This window comes from Lissotriton vulgaris, chromosome 7, assembly GCF_964263255.1.
Source record: "Lissotriton vulgaris chromosome 7, aLisVul1.2, whole genome shotgun sequence".
NCBI lineage: Eukaryota > Metazoa > Chordata > Amphibia > Caudata > Salamandridae > Lissotriton > Lissotriton vulgaris.
The window spans coordinates 1,516,337,506-1,516,356,566 of NC_141695.1; the positions used below are offsets into that span (position 1 = coordinate 1,516,337,506).

General features: G+C 42.4%; 1 protein-coding gene across 1 annotated transcript in view; it reads left to right on the top strand.

Moving 5' to 3' along the window:
* The window catches only part of LOC147705913 (uncharacterized), a 336,615-nt gene extending 327,509 nt beyond the window's left edge, over nt 1-9,106 (top strand). The window contains exon 15 of the mRNA XM_086929576.1: nt 8,766-9,106. Coding sequence (XP_086785702.1) covers nt 8,766-8,792 — 27 coding nt within the window. The 3' untranslated portion in view covers nt 8,793-9,106. The remainder of the gene's footprint in view (nt 1-8,765) is intronic.
* The last annotated feature ends 9,955 nt before the right edge of the window (nt 9,107-19,061 follow it).

Genomic DNA, 19,061 nt, shown 5'->3' on the forward strand with positions numbered 1-19,061 from the left:
GACACGCGAAAGAAGTTCTGAAAAGGTCTTCTCATCAATAGATGGTAAAGTGCCTAAAGTGGCTGGATTGTAGTAGATGTCTTCAATAGGATCCCCACCAGGGAGACTTTGGATATTGAGGCGTTTTAGTAGGCCAGTCGGAAGACCCAAGTAAAGACTGTTAGAAAAATCCAACCGGGAGAGGACAAGGGCAATCACTACTTGAATGAGTGTAGGGTGTGTTAGAAGGTGGGCAATTTTCCCAATCTTCCTGAGTTGAAAGAAACTAGAAGAAACCACCATTCCTATCTGCCCTTTAAGAGACAGATCCTCATTAAGTATGATCCCTAAGCTTTTAACCGATTGGGTCTTTGTAGGAGGGACTCAGGGCCTGATGGATACCCTTATCAGCATTAGATCATAACATGTCCTGGACAGCCAAAATGACAGTTTCTGTTGAGTGAGATGGTCGAAATCCCACTTGATTTGGTTCTAAATATTCTGAACTTTCAATAAAATTGGACAGACACCTGGATACATGTGCCTCCAGGAGTTTAGAGAAAGAAGGGAGGAGGGAGATAGGCCTATAGTTAGCTGGATCTAGTGGTCTGCTCCTGGTTTTTTTAATAATGGGATCACAGTGGCATTTTTAAACCTATCAGGGACCTTGCCCTGTATAAGTGATTCATTCAAAAGAGGAAGGATTCCTGATGGAAAAGCTGAACACACCTCCTTTAGAATATGGGGTGGGCAGCTATCAAAGGGGGAGCCATTGAGGACCTGCTACCTCGTAAATACTTGGGTACCAATCCCAGCGCACCCCGGACTCCCATTGTGGATCCTACTGGCAATGGTCACCGGGATTCTGTATTTCTCTCTGGACCGCGGCAACTGCATAATTTACTGACGTGCCGTTCGCCCTTGCATAAAACTCTTTTCCGGCCCTTTAACAGTGGAATCTAATTCGGCATTCGTTTTTCCACCTCTCTGATGAGCTTGCGTAGCCATTTAGACTAGGCAAAGGATCAATAGTCCTGAAGATGAACTCTGAATAAGTTGTAGTTCGAAACGTCGTCGACAGCATACACAAATGTCACTAATGTACTGAGATTCTGTATGTGCATATGTGTATTTTATGATTAGTCTGTTTATAATTCATGCCAATCAGACTACCTTTTGTTTTGCCTACATTTTATGTTGTATGTTCCTTCTCCTTGTGGAGTGTGTTTAGTCGGGCACCGGCTGGTGTCCCACTTACATTTTTTAAAGATTTTGCTACAATTAATTATCCAATTAAATAAAACGGTCCGGCTGGACTTTAATGTAGAACTATTTAGTCTATATTTATTGAATTAATCCTGTTTGTTTAGGGACCACTGTCTCTGCTAAAAGTGTCTTAATAAAGGCAGGTATATTAATGGCTTTCCATTTCCTAGTTTCTCCGCCCGCCATGGGTGGCAGTTTAGTGTGCCCACCAATAGTTAGCGCAAACTGGATAAAGAAATGGTCAGACCAAATACAGGGCATAATGGATGATAATGAACAGGGAAGGTTAATCGATCAAATTTGGTCCAGCGTGTGACCTTTTTCATGCGTAGCAACGTGTATGTGCTGAGTTAGGTTGATGTTTGAAAGTAATTCTGAGAGTTCCATCGCCTGGGGATCACTGATGATATTATCAAACCAATAGTTTAAGTCCCAGACTAGGAGTATTTTTGGATACTTGGTCACAAGGTCTGCAATCTGTTCTGCCAGAGACATTGGAAAAGTAATCATGGTTTGAGGAGGTCGTAGAGCAGGACAAGTAATAGAGCCCCACCAGCTGTGTCCATTTTCATTACTATATTCTCCGTGTCACTCAGGGTCAGAGAAGGCAGTTGTATAAATTTATGCTCTTTACGATGATGGCTGCTACTCCCCCACCCCTTTTACCCACCGGACGATTCTCAGCTATGATATAACACTCGGATGGAAGCGCTGCAAGAATGTCCGGCAATGAGTCCTGGGAAAGCCAAGTCTCTGTGACCATGAGAATGTCAGGTTTTTCAATGGTGAGCAATAGAAACATGTCCGTTTGGTGCTTAACCATAGATCTGGTATTAAGATATAGGCACCGTAGCTTTATTTGAGAATCATTAACCAATTAAGTATTAAGATGTGTGGCGTTTGAATAAGCTAGTGTGTCCTGAGAGATGCCATAAATAGCCGTACGTCTCCGTATGTGAGGAGCAATAGGAGGGCAGAGGTGTGGTGGAGGTCTAAGAGAAAGGAGCTTCTCCGCCGAATAAATATGCTTTTGGGCATAGCCCGTGGCCCCAGGTCCCAGTCGGGCGCAGACGGGCTTGCCTTAGGCGTGCCCGCTGCGCGTAGGCGCCATGATGTTTTATAGACGTATGTGAGTGGTTGAGCACTAGAGCGCCACCCTGCCACGATGGCCGCTCTGCGCGGCTCCACCAGGAAGTGAGTGCCTCCCTCCACACAAACAGCACGAGATTGCTGCGGTGGACCGGGGAGAGCACTCGGTTTAAAGAGCACGCTGCCACAAGTATGCAGGTAGTTTCACAAGATATATTTAAAAAAGGTTCAAATATACATTTAGCAATTTAAAAGCATCAGGAGTGTATTTGAGTTCGTGGGGCTAGCGCGAGAAGTTGTGTTTGTTCTCGAGCGCGTCGGCCCGTCTGAGCCCTTAAATACACTGCGAGTGGTTGAGCACTAGAGCGCCACCCTGCCACAATGGCCGCTCTGCGCGGCTCCACCAGGAAGTGAGTGCCTCCCTCCACACAAACAGCACGAGATTGCTGCGGTAGACCGGGGAGAGCACTCGGATCAAAGAGCACGCTGCCACAAGTATGCAGGTAGTTTCACAAGCAATATTTAAAAAAAGTTCAAATATACATTTAGCAATTTAAAAGCATCAGGAGCGTATTTGAGTTCGTGGGGCTAGCGCGAGATGTTGTGTTTGTTCTCTTGTTCTTGTTCTTGTATTCTATTCGAATTTGTTCTTTTATACTATCACTTTATCTATTCATTCTATCATTGTAAACACATTTATTACAACATCACACATATACATTGACTGGCTTTGGCAATAATCTGTCCTTTCAATACAGCCTGCGAGCTCTTGACCAAGAGCTAAAAGAGGGCTGGAATGGACCAGTCCACCCAGGTGGTGCTGAAAGTACCAATAAATTATAGGTCAACAGTGTGCCAGAAAACTCTAACAGGAGATGAATTATGTTTCTTTTGGTTTATGCACCCTTCGGGTCCTCCAACTGCCACACTGCTCTTCATAAATTGAACCAGGCAGCAGGCTATCACCCCCCCAACTGAGTTACTAGCCTAAAAAGGTACTTCAATCCACCTGATTGCAAGAAAAATCTGCCATGTGATTCACTCTCATGGATGAATCTTGAGTTGCTCATGTTATCCATCTCTTCTCATCTAAGTGGTTCTCAGTGAGATATGGTGGAAGGAATATGTCTGCTGGGTGATCGGGAATGCAATAAAGGGCAGCCGTAGCAAAGTTCAAGAAAGTACTGTCAGTTTCAGTAGACTCTTTTAGTATCAGATCTCATCTTTAAATTCCTTACGTTTATGGAACCTCTTGTCCGGCTTTTTTACATTTATACTTATTCCTTATACTTGTCTCATGATAACAAACATTTCTCCTTGGTAAATGCCAAAGCCTTTAATTTTGTTATGCATTTTTTCCTACTTAATTTTGCATCTTGCCTTAGGAAATTTGATTGATCCCGCTAATTAGTTCCGCATTTTCATCAATTTATTTGGTGTAGGTCTGTGGGTCATTCCGCCTCTTCCATTGCCATTTTGCACTTTCCCTTTCTTCTTTTTATCCATCTTCCCTTCATTACATGGTTTCTTTTTACCATAGAACACACACACACTTTACTGAAAAACCCACACTGCAAGGGTCGGGAGTTTGCCTTTGTGTAGGTAACCACAACTGACCAATTTCAGTTTGTTTTTGTTGTAAAGTAAAGATGGTCCAATACAACTTGTAGATTAAAAGTCTTCAAGTATTTATTGCAGTACAGAGAACAGAACAAGTACACCACCAGCTGACCAGAGTCCAACTGACCAAGCTGGAACATTAACAACATGAGGTCATAGCATGCAGATCACAGTGGTATTCTGAGGATGAGTAAGGAAAGAGAAACAGTAGAAAGACTACAGAAAGTGTAATATGATAACAAGCTATTTACAACAGTTTTCTTTTCCGTTTTAGTTCATAACCATAACTTTAACTGTTTTTAAATTAAACTTAGTGTCAGGTCAGAAGAAGAACACGTTAACATCCCATTAACAATGTTTTTTGAAGTTTTTTTATGATTATACTTCTTAACCCTTTGTTGGGTCCATCTCCCACTGTTTGGCCAAAAATGCGGCTAACCTGAGGTGGGCGGTTAGCAAATGTAAATTGTTCCATGTTTCGGGCATCTCCATCACATGGTACCATAGTTATGACAAATCAAGCTTTTACCCCTACTCTACACCAATGACATAGGTCCCACCTTTCAGGTTTCTTTCGAAAACCTGAGATTTCTGTACTGTGTTTAACTTGCTAAAGACTCGCATCATATCATGCAGTGTCATCAAACATCTTTTATGTTCTCCTTGAACTTTTCCCCCCCGTTGAAGACTTCACAAAACTTTACATGCCAACAGCAAACTGTTTTAAGACAGCAAAGGTTAGTACTGTCAGTTTCAGCAGACTCCTTAAGCATCAGTCCTCATCTTGTAATTTTGAAAGTTTATGGAACTTTTGTTATACTTTTCATTCCACATATTCCATTGATTTGTTTGGTGTAGTCCTGCCAGTTATTCTGTTTCTTCCATTGCCAATTTGCAATGTCACATTCCCAGGAAAAGCCTAACAGTCTATGCAGGTCTAACTAGCGCTGTATCTCTCTTCATCTGAAGTCACCCAAAACTAGGAAGTGAGTAACTACAGATATACTGATGTTAGTGGTCTACTGTCACTGCCCTTTGTTACTTCCACTGGCCTGTTCTTCAGCATCTCCAAACTCCTTGTACCTGTCATTTCCCCTGAATCCTCATGAGATCGTGTGGTGCTGATGGATCAAGCAGAATATGTATAGTGAAACAAGGTTTTGAAAATGTCTCTTTCACTCATTGTTGCTCATCGTTGGACATCAGAAGTCCAAAGTGTTGTCCAAAGATACTTTTGATACATTCATCATCAACTTTAACACATGACAAGGGTGTAGCTCTAGAGATGCTGCAGATCACATACACCGTGATTGCTGCAGTTGGGCACAGAAGAAGACTCTCCAAGCAGGCCCATTATCTGTGTAACTTCACTCACATAGGCTGTAATAGAAGGGGAAGGTCTAGCACCATCCTATTCCACTGTTGTTTGGTGTGGTTGGTCGAAATTAACCTGACTACGACCATGGATGCAGCAATAACCAGCATCTATGAGGTCTGCCTTCCAAATAGGGTGGCAACAAGAACAGCTGCTGCAGATCCAGCACTCCTGTCTGCAGCCACAGCAGTGCTGCATCTGTCTTTGTTGCCACTCTTGTGTCCAGTAGCCTCTTGACTCATCGCCTTTTCATACTGTAAAGCACACATAATGAAATAAATAACTCTGCAGTGACCTGAACCGTCTCGTTGCTACTACTAGCCAGCAATGAAAGTACTAACTATTCTTTGCACAAAGGTACGAAACACTTTTTGAAACTACACAGTCAAAATCATAGCCGAAAGAAATAGTCTGAAATACCATTATTATTACAATTAAAATACAACTACTAAATGATTAAAAACAACTTCATGTAACTTGACGAAAAAATGAAAAACTGAAACAAACAATGTTACAGTTTCAGAGGCAGGAAAGTATTACAACTGAAGTTGAAAATGTATATTCATTTAGTGAATGCTATATTGGAAAGAAATCACAACTGCTAATCAAGAAACAACACATGATGTCAAAGAAGTAACACCTCTGCCTGACAATGTATCAGCCTGTTGTGTGGAATCAGGGAGGCAATTGTCAATTCACCACTTCAGGGATAGTTGACATAACCTCACTGATTCTTGAACTTGATGACTCCATTTGGTCAATAATGTATCCAACCTTTGACCCCACACTGGTATCCTCTTTGGTGCTGGAAGGCTGCAGGAAGGCTAAGGAATGTCGATATCCCAAGGTGCAACAGTAGGTACACAAACACAAAACGGTGTTATACTAAAAATGTACAATGTATGGCACTCTAGTTTGGTGTGTAGACAGTGGTACACTTCGAAATTCACAATGCACAGTAGCAAAATGCAGGAGCGGATTCTCCATTAGGGCTCTGGGATGTGCCATTCTGAAATTCCTTCACGTTTACCTAAAAAAATATTTAACAGATCAATTTATTTTGAGAGATGATTGTATCTCTACACATTCTGATGTAGTTAAAGCAGGGTTTTGGTTCCCTTGTAAAGTTGATCCAAATATTCAAATCAAGAGCAAAGGGAAAACTATGTGCTTATAGTAAAAACAGTTACATGCCGCAATGAGCTAAAATTGGCCCTACGTTCATCCCCTTAACATTAATGCCTACAATATGGATTGATTTTCGAACAATGAATGTTAAAAACATTAAAATAATGATGTCAGCGATTTAGTTCCTCTTTTATTTCCTGTTTTACTCAATCTTCCATTCCCCAAAAGTGTTAGCTATTTCATCATGATGGATTTCTGTACATTTTCATGCATCTTATTACTCTTGAATAGTGCATAATTTGGAGTCAGGTGATTATGAGGGGTTTTGAGTGAGAGCTCTGGTGCTCAGGCTGAAGACAAAACAAAGTACCTGTCAATTGATTAACCTCTCTGCAGACCACACAGAACAATGGTCATGTGTTCCCGTTGCTATTGAAACTCTGTATAAATATGTGTTCCAAGGCAAAAGTATAGGAAAATAAAGTGCTTAAATGTGAATGAGTGCAGGGTATGTTTGGAGGTGGTGAAGTGAAGGAGATGCCTGGAAGAACATTTGGGGGGAGTGAAAAGAAGGTGTAGAAGTGGAAAGAGATGATGTTGAAGATGTGCAGATTGACGAGATGTGCAGAGAAAAAGAGCATACATATCTTTCATGAAGTGTACTTAACTGAAGGTCAATACTCCTTCCACAGGCCTTAATAATAGTTAATTCACAGTCCCCCAATTTCAGAATTGAAACATTTCCATTGATATTATTTATAAGAAATCATTGTTGTTATTTATTTATCTTAAACAGCAAACAACCATTGACAAACCTGATAGTACTAGCAGGTGTTAGCTGCATGTCAGTTGTTGTATTATATATCTGAATGCAATAAGATCTCAGAGAAAAACCAAAATACTGGTTGGGTGGTGCACTATGGAAATCACAGAAATGTATTTTACATGTTCCCTTGTAGAGAGCCCCCATTTTCTTCAGGACACTTAGAGTCCTGTCTGCATGTATTTCAATAAGACTGACTGCAGTCAGTAGCTGTGAGTTCCTCCTAAATTCAGGTTACATCATTTCTTTCCAAAATTAATGCCACATGCAGTGCAGGACTCTAGGTAAGCACACATTTTAAAGGGCCTGTAATTATCACACTGTACAATTTGCACGTTACAGTAACTATAGAACATATTAATTCAGTAAGATATGGGGTAATATTTAATACATTTAATATTTCAAGACTATATGTTCCCATCACTTTATCAACCTTATTTTGTCACTAAATTCACTTGCTTTAATATGCTCCATTTGCCAATCTGTTTTCAAATGTTACCACTGGCAAAATGGGACACCATTAGTGCAAAAAATCATCTGATTTAAATCCAGGTTTGCTCTTGATGACCAGTAATAGTATAAACCTGAAATTATCTATAGGATTTAAGTACAACAATTTAGTGCAGGTAGAGTAGTCTGCATCTGCACAATTCTTGGCCAAAATACTATCAAATGTTCCGATGTTGCTCTAATTCTGGTAGATTTGTTTGGGTTGCACATTTAGATTTTATACTTTTTTAAGTAAGGTCTTAGGGGCTGATTACGATGCCGGACGGGCCTGAGTCTGTCGGGCATTGTTCTGAAACTGGAACTGAACAACCTCCTGTGGTTGGTTTCATTCCAGGAATTAGGATACGACCGAACCCAGCTCGGGTGCAATCCTATACTTTGCTATGGAAGCATGAATTCTGAATGGAATGCAGCTTCTCATAGCAAAATGCTACAGTACAGTTCATCCCTGCACCCTGAGGCAGGCACCTCAATGTGTCAGCCACCGGGTGCAGAGATCGACAGGGGGGCACCATAGGTCCCCTGTACCCTACCATTCGGCAGCCCAGCACTCATGGGAGCCCTGCTGGGGGCCCCCCAAAACTTTTTCCTAAAGCCATTTTGTGCCAGAAAGGCCGGTACAAAAAGGCGGTGGTAAGCTGCCATCATAATCCCTCAACCAGGAAAAAGCCGGCAGGGGATCACTGTGGGGCTTCCAAATGGCGGACGGGCTCTCCGAGCCCATCATAAGCCATTCAGAAAACTGATTCAGATTCCTTTCCCACCAAGCCCATCAAAATGGATCGGTAGGAAAGGAATCCGAATCGGTGATTACAAGGGAAGCCCTTTCTGACTGCATTGTAATTGGGCCCTTAGTATGATTCACTGGTGTGCACCATGAGAGGAAAGGTATAGTTTTAAATGCTACAATTATTTGTAAAATTGATTGTGGTCCTGGAAACATTTAATTGAGATGTGATTTTTTTTCCCCCTCAGGGTTGTGTGGAAGTTGCCCATTACTAATAGTAACTCACAATCAAGAGTTGTTCCATCAAAGGGAAAGAGAACCATGATGCTGGTGCCTGTCTTAAAAATTAGATGCAAGCCTCAGCAAAAGAACACTCGTCCCTAAAAAATCAAGCTTATATCCTCTCTTATCTATGTCTAGATCCACATACTGGAAACCAACGTAGCGCTGCTAAAATGCTTTCAGAAAAATAAAGCTTTGCAAATATATCCTTATGTTCACTCTGGCTGAATGGGCGAGAGTGCATCCTGTGAGGTGTCGCTTTGCATCTTTCTTATACTTCTTCCAATAAAGGATTCTTTTCTCAGCACATACAGTGTCATCTTTGTTATTTTTTAATTAGGCAGTGGCTACAAAACCTCCTCTTGTGAATTGTGTTGATTAATATAAATTGAATTGGTAGGAGATTATCAAAGTATACATTTTTGTAGTACGAATCTGTTGTGTGCCCGTGTAAGTGATCCTGAAAGTAAACAAGGACAAACATCCTACCTATTCCATTGCTGGGCATCTGGACTGCTCCTGTGCCTTTAGAGCAGCAACGCCCTCATTAGTCCTGAGATCCATGGGTAGAAAAGGATTAGTAATCCACCAACAATTGGTATCTCCACTGTTCTCAAATGTACACACCTAGAGGCATATTTTCAAAGAGTTCATGCAATGCAGTGTGCCAAGCGAACTTTGGGGTATATTAGCAAGAACCTCATTAAAATTATCGCTGTTTTAGCAGCAGGAAACTGCCGCTAAAACGGCGGCATTGGGCTTGCTGATATGCGTTATAGAATTCCAATAGAAGCCCTGGTTAGATGTGCAGGACATCTAACCTGGGATTCTATTAGATTTCTATAACGCATATTAGCAAGCCCATTATCGCCATTTTAGCGGCAGTTTCCTGCTGCTAAAACAGCGATAATTTTAACGAGGTTCTTGCTAATATGCCCCTTTTTGTGCTGTGTACTGTAAATGAAAGGCAGCAGAACTGCGCTAAATCTCCAAAGTCTGCTCTCTCCATACGCTGGTGCACTTGTGGCTGCCTAGAGCAATGGTGCAAGGGTGTGAGCATCACGGTCAGTATCGATTTTGTGCAGGAAGTGCTACCTTCCTGAGAAAAAAAACTATCCTTTGGGGCTAGTTCCTTTTTGGATGTGTGATGAAGAATGCAGCAGACATTCAAAGAGGAAATAAGAAGAAATAAAGACATTTCTCGTTGTTACACAGCCTCAGGCAAGCATAACATTCTGGCTCAAACCCTTGTCTACAAATATTTGTAGTTTGAGTTTGCATCAAATACATAAGTGGATGCTCAGGAATGCCCATGTTCCACACATGTTCAGCATACCGGATGAAAAATAACCCAAGGCAGCGCAATGCGCTGTATTCATATTTTTGTTTACAAAGTAAAGCAAAAAGTAATTTGTGTTGCTGTGTGAATACCACAAAGGGTTTTGTAACAGGTCTGCATCTGAAAAGTGACACAAGACCATCACACAATCTTTAAAAATCTCACCTCAAATGACTAACAATGCTTAACAACATGCTATCATTAAGTGGGAAATACAGGCACAGACACGGTCGCAGTAATGGTTATGTACAGCAACGAGAACCTAAGTTATCCAATCCGTTCTGACTATGATAAAAGTGTGCCTCACTTGGATTACTCTTTGTCCTGAACAGCAGCAAGCAGCCTTTGCCATCCATAGATTCCTTTCCCACTAATGTAACACCTAGGCTCTCACTACTACAAGTTGCCACTTAATTCTGATGGGGCCAGTAATAGCAGCCCACTGCTCCTTCTGAATTATGGGATATTCATTTTCACCTGTAATTTACGATTGCTGAAAAAAAGTATCTAGATTTGTTTCCTTTGGTAATTCCGTATTTCTTAGTGCACAAGCAGGGGATGGGGGATTTTCTCCACCCCCAGATTTGCACCCAGCCCCAATATCTGCATCTCCAGGCGGCTGGAGGAATTTTCTGCATAGAGGCACATGTCTTAGGGTGATGGAAGGCCAATGGCTCCCCTTAGAGCGTATCCTTCAGGCTCACACTTGTTTAATTTTCAAGTTTTTTAAATTGCACTCTGCAACTCGTGCCTTTGCTATAAAACATATATATAATTCTCTATCTCTTCAGAAGTGTGGGATCCCAGCATTTTTTAAATACTCTCCTTTTGAGGTTTTAAAAGTAAATCCAGTTAATCAATTTGACATTACAATGCATTTGGGTGAAATCATCACTGGATTGTACCCATTTAAAAATCCTAACAATAAAGGCAAAATGTAGCCTGTAATAGGGCAACCACACACTTTGCCAGTTAGACACTGCCCAGAGCCTGCTGGAGTTCCCATCATCAGGCCTGATTAGGAGTCAGGTGGAGCATAATAACCTCATGAAATTCAGCTCTATCTGATTAGGAGTAGCTAGATTTGTACACAAATGTATAACAACCGGATTAATTTTTGTGACTGGTAAAACCTGCCAGAGAGATCACATAAGACTTTGGCAGTAGCCAATACTCATTATTTGTTTTTTCTGATAGGCATGAGCATACAGTACTCCATCATACCAGAAAATATCTCCCCTTTCTTTACCTCCCTCTCCACCCACTGGGCCTGATACACATTTACTACCTTCTCACAACAGTTGGAAAATGCATTTGGAAACATCCTTTTGAATGTTGAATGCCATGTGGTTTTATGAGCAGAAAAACTGGTCCCACATGTTAAATTTCTAGTCCAAAGGGCCCAGTAATGGTGTTAAAATAACTGCATTATAGTTGTCCAAACCCCCATTCAGAGGGCCATGGGTCAAGCAGAGGTTACTGAGCTAAACCTGGGGTTTGTGCCTTTTCCTCCTGCTGTCCCAGGGTCTGATCTACTGTAGATCTTGAGTAACAGGACCAAGGGCTACCACCTTCAGCACTTCACTGTCAGTATTAGCGCAAGTTGAGAAGTCCAGATCTCTTCAATTTAGAGGTAGATGTGAGGCAAACACAAAACAAGACTCAAAGTACAAACAGGGAAGGCATTAAGGTGATTGACCAGTCAAACATTTTCTTTTATTTAAAAAAGCTGTATTTTAATAGGAGCAGACAAAGCAAAAAGACCACTTGCTAAATAAGAATCCCAGTCTCTCAAGGGAAGCGTGCTAACATCATCCTGGGTGTTATCCCCAAGTTTCTCTGTCCCCTTCTAGAGAGGCTGGATATTCCTTATTCCACACTGAAGACGGTTCCCAGAAGTAGCCTCACTAGTCCCGATGTGACGTCTATCTTTGGTTTATGAGTCAACATCAACAGTGCTATGTTCCAAATTTCAGTAAGTCACCAGTAGGCCTGTTAGACCTAAGCAGTCGTACCCAACCCGATGGCAACCAGAAAGCAGGGGTTGCTAGTAATTGTTAAAATCAGTGAGACACAGCGTGCCATAAAGTCATTGGTATGTTACCTCTCCTGACGAGGAGGAGAAAGGAAGGTGGTTTACCTCCTGCTTACGAATCCAACTGATCAGGATTTGTTGGAGCAGGATAACCCAGTTCTCATTTTGAGGCTGGGAGCCTGGGACCCCTCTGCTGTTTTACAGCACTTGGATTGCAGGCTTTGAAGTGCGCAGTACAGATTGGCCGGCTGTAGACAGTCTGCCAATCTGTTATGCGTACTGGACTGTCCTCATGCTGTATGCAGGAATCTGTCTGCCCAGCCCTCATCATAAACTTAGGCTAGCGTGGCCAGCAGCAAAGATAATAAAATGGGAATGAGCATTTTCATTAATCTGAGTGGACCTGCTGTGCTCACAACAGGAGGAGCGGCTGCTGCAAGCAAGTTCATGAGGACTGGAGTGAGTCTCTGATACGCTCTCCAAGCGCAAAAAGGTCCACAACCTCGTGTAGTCCTTCCCCAGTGACATACTGGGCCTCAATCAGTCTCTGGTTAGACCAGATTGGTGTTGGACAGTTCACCATTGCTCATCGAAATCAACAGCTGTTGTTGGTAGCAGTCAGAGCATCATCGTCCCGGGCAACAGCCCAGTTTCCACAGTGACCTGCCCCTGGTGCACGGGGATCGCCGCCTGGTGATGCAGAAGGGTGATGGATCTTACTTTATGGTGGCCCACACTTGGCATACCAGCATCGCCGACTGGTGATCCAGAGGGCTGATGCCGCTTACCTTACAATGATCTCCAACTTACAGGGGTTGCTGAATGGTGTTGCACCAGGACATTACTTCACGGTGGTTCCCATCTGGCCTGTGGGATCATCAACTGGTGCTGTAGAAGAGCAACAACAGTTTCTTTTTGGTGGCCGAATCTGGCATACCTGGGTTGCCAACTGGTGATTAATTGGGGCGATGCCTGGCATACCGTTGATTGGTGTTGCACAAGGTGGCTCTCACCCTGCGTATGGGGTTCACCAACTGTCACAACAGCTAGAGTCATGACCCGACCAGGCATCTCATACTTTGCTCACTGGGTTCCACTAAGAAGGATCCCAGCTGTCCCTCGCCTCCTGTAGGTGCTCTATTTCTAATCACAAGCTCTACTGGTTTTTACAGGCAGTCAGAAGTCCGGTGCTTTGGGTTCAGGGCAAGTGTTCTTCAATTCTTTGGTTATTGGCCCCTCTCTGAGCAGAATGAGTAGCACATTCTGTTCCCTAGCCCTGGTTCCAGCAGTTCTAAGTCTTTGTGAGCTTCTCACGTCAATAAACATGGCTGTTGAACCTAATGTGTAATTCATTGTTCAGACCCAGAAACGAATGTGGTTTAATGCCTAATCCTTTAAAATTTGGATTATGGGTGTCAGCTCCTTTGAAGGGTACCTCTCCTCTGCACTACCATTTGTCAAATGGACAGTCTACCACAGTCGAAGTGGCTCCAATCTCTTTGACCTACAGTACAGGGCAGGGGTGTAATGGGGATCATACCTGGCTGTTAACGTCCACTGAAATATGCCTCATAAACTTTCAAAAGCCTAAGTCTTCCTCTCTGTTAGGATTTCTTGTCCTTAGCGCAAACCTTATCAGTCTCACCCTCTCCCTGACACTGAACCTAGGTCCCACTGACCAGTAACTTATGCTGGAAGCAAAGATACCTTTGATAGCAAGTTACAAAAATGTTTATTAGTGTTAAATATAATAATATAATACAGTACAAAAAAGAATACAGGAATGGTACAAGCTAAGTAGAAATTACAAAGCAGATCTAGGAGTATATTAATCGTAACATTCACTCTTATCAGAAATTAACTAAATAAAGTTTTAAAAAAATATATCTACTATGAGTATAGTTGAAAGAGAATTAATTAGGTCAAACTTACCAACAACATTACTTTTAAAACCTTACTAGGCTAGAAATATAATCAACAACTGCTTTCAAAAATAATTGAAATGAAAGTGTGTTACCAGACTGTCTACCTATAGATTCATTATTGACGTGCCTTGTCAAAGTAATCCAAGGCCACCAAGTATGTACTGAAAGTAAATATGCATCTTTCAACTTAGCTGTGACCAACTTAATAGCAGAAGATAAAAAAATCAAGTAATATATGACTCAGCATTGCATGGGTGTAATCATTGAATGTACAAACAAGCAAATTCTATGATAATGTATTAGATATACAGAGAATATTTTGTACTAGCAGTCCACAAGTCAGACCAAAATTGTGAGATAACTGGGCATTCAAACAATGCATGCTTTGAATAAGTATTTGTTACAGTGCCAGAAAACTGATCTATACTGGAGTCTTGCTTTAAGAAGCTTGCACGGTGCCCACAAAGAATTAAATAGAATAAACATATTTGTTTCCTATAAGGCAATGGGAAGCAAATGCTAAACACTAGATAATCAAATTTTCTGTCAAGTTTACAGTGATAGTGTTAGTAAGAGTTCTTCATTTCAAAATTTAGTAATAAAGGAAAAATTCGTTTTTCTGGCATTATGATTTTTTTGTATAGTTTAGAAACAATATGGTTAGACATATGGAAAATATTTGAACATAGTTTTAACTCAGCTATTTGTGCACTAGGAAAACTATCTAAGATGGAATTACATAAAATGTCATATTTATAGTAATCCAAACAGGATAATAAAACTTGTTGTAGTTCAAAAAAGGGTGGAAGTATATCACATTCACAAATATCACATAAATAAATTAATCCAACCTCAATCCATGATTTCCAAACTTTAACATTCTTGACCAACTCAGTTGAAGTGTTACAGCATAAAAACATTTTTTAGGAGCTTCGTAGTTTCAAAATCATTAAGTATTATTTGAATAATTTAATGAAGACTTAGGACCTGATTTAGATTCTGGCAGAAGGGTGAATCCATCACCGTTGTGAGGGGTATCCCATATGCCAAAATATAAATGCCATAGGATATAATGGGATTTATATTTCAGTAGGGGGGATCTCCATCACCGTTGTGATGGAGTAACCCTTCCTCCTAGATCTAAATTAGACCATTAGTGAGTACGATAATGTTGGGCAGAGATAATATAGCTGGCTGTGAAAAAACATGTGCTAGATTTTGTTTGATTTGAAATCATTTAGGAAAAGATATTGGATCTACCCTTTGAAACCATAATGAATCTTGTTTTATAATAAAGGCTTTGCCATGCTTATGAAGGTTAGGTCAACCTATCCTGCCATTAGGTTTACATACTTTAAATTTACTATTAGCTACCCTAAGGGGTTTGTCATTCAATATGAATTTAGAAATGAACCTATCTGAGGTTTAATTAAAACAAACTAGTGAAGCAAGATACATGGATAATATAGTTAGTGTTTGTGGAATATTACACATTTAATAGACTCAGAATAAACTTTATCTGGGTGCAAAAGCAATCATAATAGTGCACAAAGCCAAGAATAAAAAACATAAAATATATCAATATTAATTTAAGTACAATTTCAAACAGCATACCCACAGATCTCATGAAAAATACAGTACAGTATCATAAAACTCATGCATGTACAAATACATCAAAATAGAGAAATAATACATTATTCAAAGTACTTTGTGCAATGTGACTGCACAGAGAATCTCAAAAAGGAGCCAACATATAAAGAAGACACGTGATTGGTCAGTTATTGCAAAAAAGTGTATTTCTTAATAATAGCCACACAAAAATGGTACAATGTAACATTGTTTGCCCACATCTACCATCACAAGGGCATGGGCTAGTTCCAAGATTCTTTTTAAAGACCAGAGTAAATACTTGTCTGTGCCTGCCCTAAAACAAAATAGTAGATATCTCTCCCGGTGCCTGCGTGCAAGAAACAATTTATTGGTTGGTGACCTGTAAGGGCCGAACGCACATAAGCTGCAACAGTGAGCTTTAGCATTTACATATTTAGTCTGTGGGGTCGGTCTTGGTTGAGTAATACCATTTGCACAAGTGTTCTATTTAGATTACCACTCAAGGCAGGCTCAGAGAAAGCATGAGGCATTAGAGTCTCTTGGAAGGTTTTCTTCACATAAGCTATCAATAGCATAGTAAGGACTATGTCACATGCAAGACAAACATTCATGATATCTCCACTAAGAGGTGCCTCCTCCATTCTCCGAATAGACAATCACAGAAGTAGGGGCAAGCTCTAATGCGATCACCCATGTGTGTCAAACTCAGCTCCATGTGACAAATAAAGCAGGAGGAAGATAAAGGGACAGAGAGGGCTTTTCTGCAAAAGTGCTTTTCCTCCATCCTGATGTCTTACAGTTTACACTGCCCCAAATCTCAGCCCCATATATTCCAGCGGGAAAACATTGAACAGCATATATCTGTAATTGTTGAGAATGTGCCGGCCCTATGTGGGTGAAGTAGACTGAGAAGCAAGCCAACTGCCCTGGATTGTTTCATTCTGCAAAGAGTGATATTAGGCAGGTATGAGCCATCTGCATCAAAAGTAGGCCCTAAATAAGAGAAAGTGCTTGTTCTTTGTATTTAATTTGGACGGATAGCAAGGGTTGAACGATGGGCATGCTTGGGGCAACACGCCATGATATATGTTTTTGAAAATTTGGGGGCATTTTCTCAAGGAGTCATTGCCAAGTCAACGCCACTTTATCGTAGCCAAAGTAGTAATAAATGTATCGCCCCAATCACAAGCTGGTGCTAACAGCCCATATCAGCAGTTTACCTGCGATAGCAGCTGCACAAAACATCACCACAGATGACCCCAGCAACTATTGCTAATGAGATGCAGAGTAGGCATTCCCTTGCAAAAAGCTGCCACAACACCACTCCGCAACATTCTCAACCACCAGCCAGATCGGCGAAAAGAACCCAAAACAGGCAATAAGCCTGTTAGCAGGAGGAAATTAGCACCTGCCCTGACCTGGAGTAAAGTCGGATGACAGCCTGCACCAGACAAGGGAGCCCAGCCCAGAGCCACACCTGAAGGGCAACAGATGCCATAAAGCTATTGATCATGCAGCTCGGAGCCCAAACAGGCCCGCCACCCCCAGACACCCGTCCCCCAAACCACTACAGAGGCAGCGCAGACTAAGACTGCAGACCTTTAGAAAACACAAAAGCCTCACAGACTTAAGTCCAGCATATGTCATTGCCCACTACAGGCTCAAAAGGACAACCATCCTCTGCATCCCGAACATCATAGCCCACAGGCTGACTGTACCAACACAGCGGACAACCAACATCCCTCCTTAGACAAAGCTGCTGGCTGTGCTGAATCTGTTGGCCTCCGGTACCTTCCACCCAACAACAGCCAGAGTCGGAGGAGTCTCACAGCCAGTCCTATCAAAGTTCCTTAAACCTGTCCTGGATGCCATCATCATCTTGGTACCCCAGTACCTATACTTCCCCCACACTGCGCAGGAACAGCTGGAGACCAAGCAAGGCTTCTACGCAATAGCTGGCTTCCCGCACATGTTGCGTGCAATTGACTGCACACAGGTCCTACTTGTGCCCCCTGCCGACACTGCACACAATTACCGCAACATAAACACACGCATTCTATCAATGTGCATGCAATAGTGGACCATCGGGGACCCTTCTCCAATGTCGGTGCCAACTACCCAGGTAGTGTGCAAGATTCATACAACTTCAGACATGTCCTTCATCAACCAACACTTCCAGGATGGCACCTATGGAAATGCACTGCTTGTTGGTGAGTACCAAATGAACACACCTCGAATACACAATCATGCAATTCACAACTCTGGAAATGCACACGTCACCAAGTCACATATAACATGCCAAACAACATGCCCAACCACCAGACACAACAGCACAATCACTGTGGGAACCTGAACTAGCCATGTACATGAGCCATCAACGGCATGGCACCTCAGCTACACCTTAGCAGAATGTGGGGAGAGGAGGGAACCAGGCATGTGCGAAGGAGGCAAGTGACCCATGAATGAGAATGTACACATTGCCAAGTGTGACGTGGATGTGCTGGACAGACTGCAGTATGCAGACCACTGACATATCTATGTCGACATACACTGCAGGTGGTGGTAGTGATTTGGACAATGGAGGCAACCATGCCACTTTAGCCAGTGGGGGAGATCAAGGAAATGTAGCTTGTTACGTCCCCCCCTATAAGCGTGTGTGGAGTGGGCTGGCCCGGCGTACGCCAGGCTAGCGTAGGGGTGTGAATAAAAAGCATGTAGCCCTGGGCATAGTTCTCTTCCACAATGGCCAACGTCCCTGCAAGGGCAGTGCCTCTCACACCACCATGAGGCAGATGCCATGAGCGCTGATGCCTGCGACCTTGTATGCTTGATGCACCCCAGGCCATTGGTCCCCGAAGCCGTAATGCCCGCCCTTGCGAATCCAGGCATCACTGCTCACCTGCCGACACCGGCGAGTGTCAAAAAGGGCTCCCCACATTCTGATACAACCTCCAAACCTGCGGTCCGCAACCCTGGCAACCTGCTACGACCACAACGGCCTCCTCGACACAGAACCGCAGTACCCCTTTCTCGTTGACGTACTACACCGGCATACACAGAGGACAAGTAGGTCACACATTTGGAACTGAGTCTTGTTACACCATAGCAGAGAACATTATTCATGGCTGAGTTTATGTCACTATACTCCCTTCGATGTGGTGCCACCAAGTCTGTGAATTGAACTCCAACGAAACGTGTCTGTGGGCCCTTGCTGACTGTGGCCTTTGGCCTACACAGCGGTCCTACAGCCCTCACACCAATCCAATGCAGTCCGTATAAGGCAGGACACGGCATCGTCACAGGCTGCACACCTGCTCAGCTCTGGTGCCACTACCTCCATCAGCCACAAATC